The 14,212-nt window shown below is 36.3% G+C and overlaps 1 protein-coding gene across 1 annotated transcript in view; it reads right to left on the reverse strand.

The window, feature by feature from the left end:
* Positions 1-6,755: 6,755 nt before the first annotated feature.
* Positions 6,756-14,212, reverse strand: part of LOC110459559 (general transcription factor 3C polypeptide 1-like) — a 36,765-nt gene continuing 29,308 nt past the window's right edge. The window contains exons 34-38 of the mRNA XM_021511889.1: positions 13,848-14,019; positions 12,067-12,262; positions 11,399-11,913; positions 8,968-9,084; positions 6,756-7,292 (exon numbers count right to left, since the gene is read on the reverse strand). Of these exons, the coding sequence (XP_021367564.1) occupies positions 7,152-7,292; positions 8,968-9,084; positions 11,399-11,913; positions 12,067-12,262; positions 13,848-14,019 (1,141 nt within the window). The 3' untranslated portion in view covers positions 6,756-7,151. The remainder of the gene's footprint in view (positions 7,293-8,967; positions 9,085-11,398; positions 11,914-12,066; positions 12,263-13,847; positions 14,020-14,212) is intronic.

Consider the following 14,212-nt stretch of genomic DNA (forward strand, 5'->3'; position numbering starts at 1 on the left):
GGAAATACACAAAATTTTGTACAGATTGTGATAAGAAGCAAATAAAACCAAGACCAAATATTTGGAGCAGTGTACAATTTACAGATTCTGTTTTTTCAAAAACATTTTTAAAATATGTAGGTTTATTTTCATCTGCTTTGCAAAGATCTAGACAAATGAATATTATTCCAAATATGACAAAACAGGTTTTCTGTTCGCTATATCAGCACAGATTTTTGCACAAGATTGTGTTTAAACTGGAATTATGTCAGTGTTACATTAAAGCCGCTCACCACTTTAAATTTAATTGCTTCAGTAACACGTTGAGCATCAATATCTACTATAATACCTTAGATATGTGTTCTGTACTCTGCTAATTGAAAATCAGGTGTGACATGTGATGATGTTGCCTTTAGGATTTCCAAAATCAATCACCTCTTAAAAGATGCCTTAAAAACATTTCTCCCTCTCCTTTTTTCACCCTCTTTAAGTGTGACGAATTGTTGTAATTTTCATTAATTATCATCCTCCAATGATGTGACATGAGCATTTACGTGCAGAATGGCAATCGGTAAATAGATAATAAAGAATAGGTGCATTTTGAGCTTGTTAAATGAAGGATAATTAACAGTAGTGTGAAAGCATGCATGGAGAAAAGAGACATTGTTCTCCTTTTATTTTTATTTATTTTTTAATCATATTAATAATAATTATTAATATATGTAGTGATTTTATTTAGTGTCATTGAATATACAAAATCTCACAAATGTTCTTGGAATATATTTGAATTATATTTCTCAATGCGACTTTACCAACGTAAGAGTTATTTCCCTTACACCAGATTGGATAATATTTTGACACGGCGCAAATTCTTGTCAAACACTTGTTACACTTTCAAAAATAAATGCACCAGAATCATGCTGTGTTAAAGAAATGTTTGATAAGCATACACAGTTCACATATCGTCTCGTCTCAGAGGCATTACTGTTATCAACCTAAGCACGTTATGTCATATTACGTTCCCGTTTGAAACATCAAAATAGAGGTTATACTTCATCACTTATACAGTTTATAAGTATTTATATTTACTGCTTGACAGTCTTCACATGTGCTTTCTCGAATCATATGTGTTTCACACGCGTAGGCCTAACACTCATCAGACCTCAATCCAAGTTGCTAAAACGCTCAAACCTAGTGCACAAATTTCACGACCACAACACTCGTAGAATGCACCGGAGATAAACATTTTGTTTTCAGCACCCCGAACGGAAGTGGGTCTGTCATTTCGTTCTCTGGACAGAATTAATAAGCCGCTCGGCTCTCGCCAAGAGCGGCTAAAAAGAAAAATGCACAAACTCAAAGGTAACATTTTTACATAAATTCAAAGTTAATCCATTTGCTGTCCCAAAAAAAGAAGAAGATTTTTTCATTTCATTTTGAGAGGATTTTACTACAGCTTTCTCAACCAATCAGAATTGTGGTTTCTATCACGATTTCCTCAGGCAACGAAAACCTGAAGATTTAATCCCAACTTTCTCAACCAATCAGAACAGAGGAATCAGTCCACTAACAACTGGGACCTAGCTCCTTATTATCACATCTGATAAATGACCAGCCCATCAGACTAACGATCTTTGGGACCAAAACCAAATCCAATCAGTCTGACCACCCTTGTACTTCTAATTATCCCTGTCATAGCTCGCCGCCGTTTCCAGTCCAGTAGACAGAGTTTGGTCAGATTTTCAATCAATATCAAAACAAAAATGATCTTTGAAATTTTACCAAAGATGGTGTTGACGTAATAACACGATTACAAGGCACTGACGAAAGTGCTCTTATTGTAGACAATTCCTTCATTCACAGTTCGCGAAACCTTGTGTCTAGATTCTTACTCAACTGTTCCATGCCCGTGAAATGTCAAACAGTCAAGAGTTTTCCATCTCAAATAAGATTAAGTGTCCCTATTTATTGTCATTATACAGATTTATCTTCATTTGACTGGCGCTGTACCTTACTCTGGCGACAAAGTCTACAGTTGTGTCTGACAACATCAGCACAAACCGATGACACCATTAATTTGACCCCTTATAAATCCTGACAGTGGCTCCTGTAACTGACAATACGGATCATCTTGTGCGACAGACCATGAAGGATCAACAAATTTATCTTTAACCCTTTCAGGACAACATCAAATATATACAGACAAAATCTGAGGTTTGCGAACTTTTTTTTCAATTTACTCATTTGTAATACCCAAGTTATCATACAGATTAAATTAACCAACCTCTCTTCCCATAGAAACTTGTTTTTTGATATGTGAAGATTTAACTAGCTACTTCAATGTTTTGTTGATACTGTCCTCAAAATGATGTTTCTCTTTTCAAATACTGTTAAGTTCATAAACAAAACTGTTTTCATATTGCTTATCTATTAAACCAAGATATAATGCAGATCAAACCAAATATAATCAAAATCTTATCACATATACTCAAGACCAAATCGAAGTTAGCTACAGAAAATGTTGACAGTATAAATGTTTTTATCAACCAAGGGTACAAAACCTGTGATAATTTCTTTCTATAAATGAAACTGTTAGGTTACATCAGCCATAAATGAGGTGATATGGTTAAGTACCATCAGCCATCACTGAGGTGATATTGTTAAGTACCATCAGCCATCACTGAGGTGATATTGTTAAGTAACATCAGCCATTAATGAGGTGATATGGTTAAGTACCATCAGCCATCACTGAGGTGATATTGTTAAGAACCATCAGCCATCACTGTGGTGATATTGTTAAGTACCATCAGCCATCACTGAGGTGATATTGTTAAGTACCATCAGCCATCACTTAGGTGATATGGTTAAGTACCATCAGTCATTACTGAGTTGATATTGTTAAGTACCATCAGTCATTATCTAGTTGATATTGTTAAGTACCATCAGTCATTGCTGAGGTAATATTGTTTAGTACCATCAGCCATCACTTAGGTGATATGGTTAAGTACCATCAGTCATTACTGAGGTGATATGGTTAAGTACCATCAGTCATTACTGAGGTGATATTGTTAAGTACCATCAGTCATTACTGAGTTGATATTGTTGAGTACCATCAGTCATTATCTAGTTGATATTGTTAAGTACCATCAGTCATTATTGAGTTGATATTGTTAAGTACCATCAGTCATTGCTGAAGTAATATTGTTAAGTACCATCAGTCATTACTGAGGTGATATTGTAAAGTACCATCAGTCATTACTGAGGTGATATTGTTAAGTACCATCAGTCATTACTGAGTTGATATTGTTGAGTACCATCAGTCATTATCTAGTTGATATTGTTAAGTACCATCAGTCATTATCGAGTTGATATTGTTAAGTACCATCAGTCATTGCTGAAGTAATATTGTTAAGTACCATCAGTCATTGCTGAGGTAATATTGTGAAGTACCTTCAGTTATTGTTAAGTTAAGTACCAGTCATTACTGTGGTGACATTGTTAAGTACCATCATTCATTTATGATAACCAAGTTGCAATTTTTAAGTAACATCTGTTTGTAATGGTAAATGTTTTCAACATGACTGTAACAAAAACTTTGCCAAAATACTTGGCACAATACAGACTGACTTCTGCGTGAAAACCTTGGCATATTTTCTACCTATTACACAAGTTCCACTATACTCCTAACAGATTGAGTACTTTGGAAAACCTGCCAATGACATTTGACAAAATACAGACCGACCGTTGTGTGAAAACCCTTGCTACCCATTTCACACAATGAGTGCTATTTAAGGCCTGACAGACTCAGAACTTAGGAAAACATGCCAATAAATCCCAACAACAGCAAAAACAGTAATTTTTTGGGAGGCATATTTACTATCATTGTGTCAAAATCGTACAAACTTGAATGCCAGGGGATAATAAGCTTAAATCCAATGGATTTAAAAACTTAGTGACAGGCAATTGAAACAATTTCTGTACTTCGAAAGGTACTCTCAGTTTGAATTCATTAGAAATACATTTTTTAGCTTTAAATTTTGTTGTACTTTGATTAAGGGTGTTACATAACATCAAAAAGCATCCAATGGCTGGTCGTAAATGGAAGGTTTTTTAAATGCCCCGAATATTAACACTATTTTGGCCTTTATGAGCTCTCAAAAGGGATCAGGTCCCTTTCATTTGCAAATCGGGATATATTCTACCAAATTAGGTTGTTATCAGCCTTGTGATTCTTGAGAAGAAGTGATTTAAAGAAAATATTTATGGACATACAATTGTTGACAGAACAGGCAACAGATTGCAACACCTCTCTCGGCCCTTTGAACCAGGTGAGCTAATGGTGCACTGTAATGGTTTCAATCTTCTCAAAATAATAAACAATTAAAAAAGTGTTGTTGGGATGGACTAAAATCCAAACAGATATTAGTGTTTTTTAAGGTAGTTGTTTACAGTAATTGTTTGTGAACAGTCTGAGGAGAGCTTTAATTACTTATTATATAATGAAGCATACTTTGAAAGTACACTCCCGACACCTTGCTGAACTATTTGGGTGTGTTTATATTTTATGTCACATGTACTTACACATCCTTATTTACAGCAGAACTCGGGGAAGGACTTACCTCATTTAATCTTGTTGACAAGTTCTTCCACTAAATACTTTTAATGTGCCCATGACTGAAATAAAAAGGGTAAATACCACTGCAGTAAATGTACTAAAGGACAATAAAGTTTTGTACAAACACATCAGAAGCTGTCACGCTGAGAGCAATAAACAACATCAGTAGCTGGTAAATGTAGCGCATTTGTGAGACAATTCTGATGCTAGTTTTAACTACTGCAAAACGTGATAAGAAAAGCAACCAAAGAATTATTACAACTAGAACATTGTAAGGCTGACAGATGCTTAATCAGTTTATACATGACATTGACCTTCACTTATTTTGCTTCTGTAATCTTCTCTTAATGTGACCTTGAAAAAAGGCATTAAAATCCTATGCATGTTCATGAAGCATAATTAATTCAATGTAAGATTCTGACACACAAAAGTAGACACCAAATCTTTTGTTTTTGGCTTTAATGAACAAATCAGGATTCTTAACGGGAAAACGACACATTATCTAAGGAAGGTGGAAGCTTTCCGATTATGACTGTGGCTTCGGATGCACATCCTGAATAAAATATTTTTGTTAACCCTTTCACCACTGTAGACCATAATAGACTCACCCAGATCAATGCATGGTAGAGTCTACTAAAGTTACATAGGGGTGAAAGGGTTAAGCACAATTGCTTCGACAGTGAAAACCAATATATGTTATCAACTGCTTTACGTCAGCTTGTATAAGACTTCAATCATCTAGATACCTAGTCTAAGGTTTCACAAAGCATGGTTACTGAGATTTTTTGTCCTTTAAGATTAATATCCCCAAAGAAAAAGCACTGTTGAAGTAAAGGAAGAATCTCATCTATAGCTATGAAATATTTGTGACACAGAGGCTGATGACCAAAGTTAATTAGTATAAACATTGTCTGACCTTTGAACTTTGACCTTTGATTTTATTAAATTACGAAGCATTATCCCATCAACATTGTCTAGCGCTTATATAATTACACACATCGTCTCACAAAACTTAAAACAAACCTCCTAAACTCTGATGACAATTTGATTTTCCCCTGTACAACTTCCAAATTATCAAATGTCAAAACAGCAAACTTAAAGGTTACTGAAGTAGCACGCTAATGAAAAGCCGATAAAACTGCCATCAGTTTCCCTTCCACAATACCATTATACAGTAGCAACAACAGAAACATTTTAGGGCAAGCAATTGGGGAAAACAATAACCACCAATCATCAGGTATAATACGAAATAGACAAAACAAATCGAAGGCTGAGAACAGACAGGTACTTACATATAGCGGGAAACAGCACAAGTCGGGTCCGTTGGTACTTTCTACAATCCAATTTGAATTCAAATCGGCAGCTCCAAGGCTCTATGCAATATTCCTTAAGCAAAGGTTTACACTAAGCAGAGCCATTTATTTAAAAAAATGCTTGAATAAAAAACTGAAGAGAATGCATTTCCTGCCACACTTAAGCTTACTAAGATGTTTTTTGGCTTGTTTTGTATTCTCGAATGCATGATCTGAGCTAGTTTACTCAATCTTTTTTTAACTTTCGATAATAGTTTCCATTATATAGACAAGAATTTTCACAGCACTTTGAACAGCTACACAATTCTTTACAAAAAGTTGGTTTTCTCATTATAGTGCAAACAAGGTTTGATGTGTGCCGTTCATATGGGTATTGTAAACTCATATTTGCTGTGAATCTGTCTGCCCTAAATTACACTAGCTGTAGAAATACTTTAAAAGAAATTATCAGGGAAACATAAATTTGATATTTTTGAAAGAGCTGTCTTTCTTAATTATCTCAACACTGCTAGTTGCATGATGAGTTTTGTAAATTTATTACCAAATTGAGCCCAATATATTTTTTGAACGACAAATTGCATCCCCTGGAGCAATCTATACAGAAAATATCTTTAATGACACTACAGAGATCAGTGAACAAATTTCTGCAACACTCATTATGAACACATTGAAAATTCCGTAAATTAGTTTTTTTTATTTTGATTTTTTTAAGGCAAAGATATTTCTATGACAGCATTATCATTAATGGCGATACATGATCATTACTAAAACTAAGTTAATTTGAGGATTACCCCATAAACATCGCTATTTCATGTTCAGACTAAATTTGATACATTTAATATTCTGGAAATTCTGATAGGGATTATAGTCTAGTAGTTTGTTTGCTATATTTTGTCCTCCTCAAAATGCCCTCAAACATTAAATTCATTTTGATAGTTTCAGAAACTTTCGTACCAGTCAACCGAGTGAAATGAATTTCCTTCTGAAAATGAAATGCTTTTAAAATCCAACATTTGGTATTCATTAAATTTTTCATTAAGAAGAACTTCTCTGAAATAAAAGTAAACCTAAATGATAATCAAAAACTTTACAACCAGTGTTTCCTAGAGACCAACCAATTCTTGTTCTGCGACGTAAAATTGTGCATTTCTGTCAACGGACACACGATCATTTAATACATCATCCTACAAAACATCTTCATTTCAATATCATGTAAGACACAAAAATCTGAAAGGAAAAATATGTCAATAGAGAATTACTGTTGAGCAGATAAGACAAGCTAGAACTTCTACAAACAGGAAAGGACATGCAGCGGTACTCACCGCGAACTTCTCGTCCAGCAGGTCAAGGCACTGACAGTACCAATCCTCTGTCACAAACAAGTCCTACAAGGAAAGATGCCCTCTAATTGAAATACAAATTTCGAACACGTCTTGAGTTCTCATTTTCTCAATCATTGTATTTGCGACATCATTTACATGACGGGCCCCCCATTCTTTGTGTAGCTATGGTTACCATTACAACATTTTACATATATACAATATACAAATGTTATTCAAAGTAATACATCATGAAATAGTATGTGTTTTAATAATAATAATAATAATAATAATAATTTGAGATTCTTACATACCACTTTATCAAAACCTAGTTCAAGATCGTCTCAAAGCAGTTCATAAATTAGTATCCATGGTTATAGGGCCTTTGCAACCAGCCAATATCTTTCTCAACTCCCTTGGGAGCATACAGCCAGTGCTGCCATTTCGACGCCACAGCTAGTATTTAACAATTCTAGCACTGCCCAACCACGTACTCATTTACAACTGAGTAGACTGGAACAAGTAGAGTAAAGAATCTTGCTCAAGGATACAACACTGCCGTGCAGTGACTCGAACCCGCAATCCTTCGGTCACGAGCCCGGTGTCCTACCACTAGACTACTGTGTCTCCGTGTTTTGACAGTAAGAAAGAGAACAGTGATATTGGATGTTAGGGCTTATGTATGCTTATAATCATAATGAACATACACAAAGCACAAATTACTAGAATAACCTTGAATGTAAGATGTCTCTAGCATCGAAAACACTAGGTACATGGGTAATGTTTTCATCATCAGAATCAGAATCATTAACAGGCAGAGGATTTTACGTCGGACAAAATGTCTGCATTGGAGATGATTACATACTTAATTTCATGTGATTATCAACAGATCATGCATGTCAAGGGACTTTCCTGTGAGAACCTGTCGCAGGTCACCGAGTGGTGACGTATCAACTATAAAGTCTGAAAAATCATCTGAACTGATGGAAAGACCGCTAGTAATCTACCGGTAATTTCTTTTTCCGAACTAAGAATACATTTTTTTTGTTATGAATATATGTTTGTTTCATAACTGTTTCAATTTTATCCACTAAACTATATCCAGTAAAGTAAATCATTTATTCACCTCCTTTAGGGGGAAAGGGAGAAACACATGCAATAATTTGCTTCAGAAACCAGTCTACTGCACTTAGTGACTTGCCAGAGCATTAAAGCGTGTTGTCCCGAGGGGGTGGGGCAAGTGGATTTTTACACCCCTGGGGTTTGTATTGGGGGCCCTATATCTATTTTATGCAAAAAAATCAAAATGTCTCCATAAACTATCAATATTCCTTTTAAAACAGCAAATGGACCCCAGTTAACCCCAAAATACCCCTGTCTAAGCCAGAAACTAAGTAGATGTATACAAATAGGTGAAAAAGTCAGCCGAGTCTGTTGACATCACAGAGAAAGGACATCAATGTTGTCCGTCTGGTGACTATTCCTCCTACTGTTAAATCGTCACAAAAGTCAAGCTAACACAGTAAATTCAAGTAATTGCTTACCATTGATTGGTGGTAACATGGAAACTGTAACTATACCAGACATTTTTAAAATGTATTTCTCTGTTTAAAAATTCAAACTGAATTACCAATTAAAAACAAAAAAAAGTGATCACACTATCCCATAATGGAACACTGATTAAAACAAATAGGCCGCTTTTTGTTAAACAGCATATAAACATTGAAATCTCGTCAGTTACCTGCAAATCAAATTTCGATATCCCGAGGCCCCCATGGCTGTCAATCGCATTATACAGTTGCTGGCACGGAGCCAAGAGGGGCGGAGTTATACTCTCCCACACCAGCTCCATATCAAGCTGAAGAGGAATAAAGGACGTTGTTATTACATCATACAGTTACCAATCAAAACATCACAATTCTGCAGAACAGCAATCAGCGATGAATTCCTGAAGGAAAATACATTTTCTTTTTCAAATGAATGTCATAAACATGGATAAATACTAGCAATGACATATAACCAGACATTTGGTAATAAAATGAGTTACATGTATAATATGGAAATCAGAAAACATGTTTTATTATCTTAGCTGCCAAGATGCATATGCGTCACATTGCATGTAAATCAAAGAATTTAACAAAATGCTCTTTTTAACAAGTTGTCTGTAATTAATGACCATAATCTAAAATGTACCAATTACGTTATCCTAATCTCATAATGACATTTTTTTCACCCACATTCCTTTTGAGGTTTAAAACAACAAAAGAGAGGCCAAGAGGGTCTGTATCACTCACAGGATAATAAATCAACAATGAGAAATTATTCTTATTACAAACAAGACGCCCATAGGACCTGTATTGCTCATCTGGATATCTAAGCAATCATGGCAAAATATTCTCCAAATGAGATCAAGGGAATATGCCACACCCCCAGGCCAATCCTTGTAGCATATCTGTATTAGATTTTTCATGCCCAGCAATTTGTTATGTATGGGGGGGGAGGGGTCAGCCCCACCTAGGGATGCTTCCAGTCAAATATGGTTGATATCCATCTCNCCATCCTGGACGCAAATGTGCATTCTTCTCTTTATACTCAGCAGTTGTATATATGGTTATATGGTGGGGATCTCAACCATTTCCAAGCAATAAACTATTTTTGGCCCCACCCCTTAGCCCGAGGGGTCAGCCCCACTACTTGTATTTGTACAATTTTGAATCTCTGCCTCCCATGAATGCTTCCGACCAAATATGATTGATATCCATGGCATGGTTCTACAGAAGAAGTCTTTTATAGCAATATAGCCAAATTACCCCTTTTTGGCCCCGCCCTCAGCCCACTGGGGGGGGGGGGGGGGGTCAGCCTCACCATTTGTACAATTTTGAATCCCCACCACCTAGGGATGCTTCCAGTCAAATATGGTTGATATCCATCTCTTCGTTCCAGAGAAGGCGGCGCTTTAAGCAATAAAGCCAAATAACCCTTTTTGGCACCGCCCCTCAGCCCCCTAGGGGGTCAGCCCCACCATTTGTACAATTTTGAATCCCCACCACCTAGGGATGCTTCCAGACAAATTTAGTTAAATTCCAATCAGTGGTTAAGAAGAAGAAGTCGTTTAAAGAAATTGTTGATGGACGGACGACGAACGGACGACGGATACCACGGTATAGCATAAGCTCACCTTGGTCCTTCAGACCAGGTGAGCTAAAAATCCCTCCAATGGTACAGAAGAAGAAGGATTTTGAAGAATTAAACCTCAAATTCCCTTATTGGGCACCGAAACTCTGCATCCAGAGGGGCCACACCTTAGGATGATTCAGACCAAATGTAGTCAAAATCTACTGGGCCATTCAGGACTAGCAGTGTTTAAAAGGAAAAGTTAACAGACGGTCTGACAACGGACAGAAGGACGAAGGACGGATGATTGACAACGGACGATGCGGTATGACATAAGCTCACCATGGTCCTTCGGACCAGGTGAGCTAACAAGAGGACTGTAGGGCGGAACAATATACGCCCATCGAATGCCATATAGTGTTATATACTTTCTTATATTTGAAATAAGATCTGCATCATTCTAAGAGTGGATAGCTGACATGCTATAAAAAATCCTTTTAGGGGAGACACAATTTCATATCATGATTATAATGTATACCAAGTTTCAAAGAGATACGTTGAAAAATGTAGGAGGAGATTGCCGGACAAAAATCAAATACTGAAATAAACAAAGGACAATAACTTTTTACAAATTGTTGAATCAAAATTCTTTTCAAGGAAACACAACAACATGTCATGATTGTCAGTCAAAAAATGTAGGAGGAGATCTCCGGACAAAAAATCAAATACTGAAATGAACAAAGGGCAATAACTTTTGGAAAAATTGTTGAATCAAAATTCTGTTAAGGGAGACAAAACTTCATATCATGATTATAATGTATACCACGTTTCAAAGAGATCGGTCGAAAAATGAAGGAGGATATTGCCGGACAAACAAAAGTTTACGCCGGACAAACCCATACCATAATACTTCCGTCTTGAATTAAAATCATTACCATAATTATAATCATAATCACATGATAACTTATCTCCACATATATATCCCTGGTGTTTACATTTCCTATTCCTTTTTTCCTGCATACACCTTGTCTCTTCCTTATAACAGAAGCATTTATTACCTCAAAAGGTAAGGTTCTGGTAATTTTATGCAAGATTCGCTTCATTTCCTCAGGACTAAACAGGACGTCCTTCACAATTTCTGCCACAGTTCTCTGCCCTTGATTGTCTCCCTTTGATTCTTCATCTTCTGCTTTGATTTTCATTCTGATGTTACAACTTGAAATCACAAAATTGTCCTGAAACTTAAAATGCTTCAAATTCTGTGCATCCTCTGCACACGACCTTCGTATCGTGATCAACGACCTTGATGGCGTCGGTTGGGTCTTCCCCGCCAATCCTGGAAAGCTGAGCTGTTGTGGAAGGTCCTCCATCTCAAAACAGCTTGTTGGACTGACCACAACCTTGACCAGCTCATCAGTCACCCAGTAGGGTTCATGCAATCCCACTGTGGCCATTTGATTGTCAGCGTCTGATGATGACTTATGTCCCGGTTTTGAGGTCGAGGTGATGTTGGACGTGTCACTATTTGATGCTGCTGACACTTCAGGTACTTTCACTGCTTCATCTGTTGCATCTAAAGACAAATAAAAGGACAAATCAACTTTAAAAAGCCTGAAAATCAATTCTTATCTTTCAGAAATGAAAATATTTAAAAAAAACTCTTGAACAGAATCATTTCATACACATTTCTTTGGCCATTTCACAAATGGTTCAAAAGCTTCGATACCTGTTTCCATGGGGACTGGACCTTGTGTGACTCCAGCCGACTCTCCGATACATGCCGTTGACTCCTGAGCCCCAGACTGTTTGCTTGCAGTTCCTTTGTTGGGGTCAATCCTGGGATCACTCAAGCCTCGCCAGGACTGCTCATTACATGGATCGAGTATGATCATGTCATTGGGGATTTGACTGTGAAAAGAAATCTGGAAAGAAACCAACAAAAGGATGTTATTTTTCCAATGATAAGAATAAGGGGCTGGTACTCAGAAAAGGGTTAAAGACTTGGCTTCTATTTGTAAGAAAGGACTTCAAAAAGCCCAAAAAGATCTGGCGACCACCACTGCAGGCACCAGGAATGTTGATGGTATGTACTTTCCTGTTTTCTACTTAACAGTAACAAGCATATGTACTAAGGTAATCACACCTGCAAATGAAGTTGCAAGTTGATCTTTGAAGGACTTGATACATGATAATTTTCTGATTCATCATTAAGTAGGACATGCACATCTACAGCCAAAGGGGATTAAGCATATCAAAGTCCATCATAAACCATTAAATACTTTTTAAAAAAACAAGAAGCCCAATGGGCCTGTATCACTCACCTGTTATTAATTTCACACTTGTAACCTTAAAAGTAGATTAAAACAAAGCTACCAGCAAAATATCAGTATCTATGACTGCAGGTTATTCAAAAGATTTAAACACATTTGACCCCAGTGACCTTGAAAGTCAAACAAGAACATAAACTTTATAGACCTTCATCCCAGCATCAACTTGCCAAATGTCACCAGCCTTGACCTTTTGATTATTGAGATGAATGTCATGTTTTTTTCGGTAATGTAAGCTAACAATAGCCATAACAAACATTACATACAAAATCAAATATAGGCCGGGGGCCATTTTATTTTCCCCATCCCTGTTAATTGTGCCCAAGAAAAAGTAGTACCATAATTAGGATTAAAATATGCAAATTAAGCTTCATATTTAAATAAATTCTAAGAAACAGTGGTAAATATAATATCCATAAGCAAGAGGTCCAGAAGGCCTGCATCGCACACCTGAATCAACCATGACAAAATATTTTTCATTACAAGTAGCATTGCAAATATTTCCCAATTTTAATTTCTATCTCTCTAGTCCCAAGGATGCAAGGATATACATTTTTACATGATAGAGATCTTAAATATTTCAGGTTTATGACTCAAGGACCACGGAAATTTGTTCACGTAATTGGTCTACATAATGTCTTTCAGTTCCATTTTCAGTAATTACCTCATGAATCTTCAGTTATTTAAGTTTTAATATGTTTGCCCCCTACCACGTAGAAAGTAAGTCAAGATCATTAGTATGAGTACCTACAGGCCATATCTCAGGACCATGGCCTACAAATGTATCTGAGTTAATATGTAGACCTGCAGCGCAAGTCGTATGTCAATATTTTGTGTTTAGGTCAAAGGTCAACTTTGAAAGGTAGTCACTGTCAAAAGCTGACATAAGCACCAATAGCAAATTCAAAAGAAATTCTTCTTTAGTTCCATTAGTACTGGGTCCTGATATCTATCCAGTAGGAACCTTTCAAGGAATACAATAAATTTTCCTCATAGCAATGACCTTGACCTACTTCAAAGTCAACTGTGTCCAATATGCAAGAAAATTTTAGCAACATTTCCTAACCAACAATTGGGGGGGGAAAAGAAAGAGAAACATTTTATTATCCAATATTATTTTTTAACAACTAACTACTGAAAATGATTAGGACATCCTTTTGAAAATAAGGAAGAAACTTACGATGCCAAGTGACATTAAGGAAATGATGCAAGCACAGTAGCCGCCCTGTGTGATGTTGTTGAAGGTCAAGGGCTGGGAGGGATCCTTAAATGTATTTTCAAACAGGTGCAGACTCTCGACGCTGTCCTCAAACAAAGACGAGGGGAACCGCGAGATGTAGCCATACCAGTACCTGTCACACAAAGTTTTCATCATCAGCTCATTAACTTTTATTGTTCAGAAAATAATAGTTCATGCTATTAAATTAGATTATCATTCCTTGTGCTTTAACTAATAAAATATGGATTTTAAATCAAAGATAATTGGTTTTCTGTTTCTTACGGGCTAGAACAAAGTTTTCCAAAGCAATGGATGATTTGAAATGT

This window comes from Mizuhopecten yessoensis, unplaced genomic scaffold (genome assembly GCF_002113885.1).
Source record: "Mizuhopecten yessoensis strain PY_sf001 unplaced genomic scaffold, ASM211388v2 scaffold10107, whole genome shotgun sequence".
NCBI lineage: Eukaryota > Metazoa > Mollusca > Bivalvia > Pectinida > Pectinidae > Mizuhopecten > Mizuhopecten yessoensis.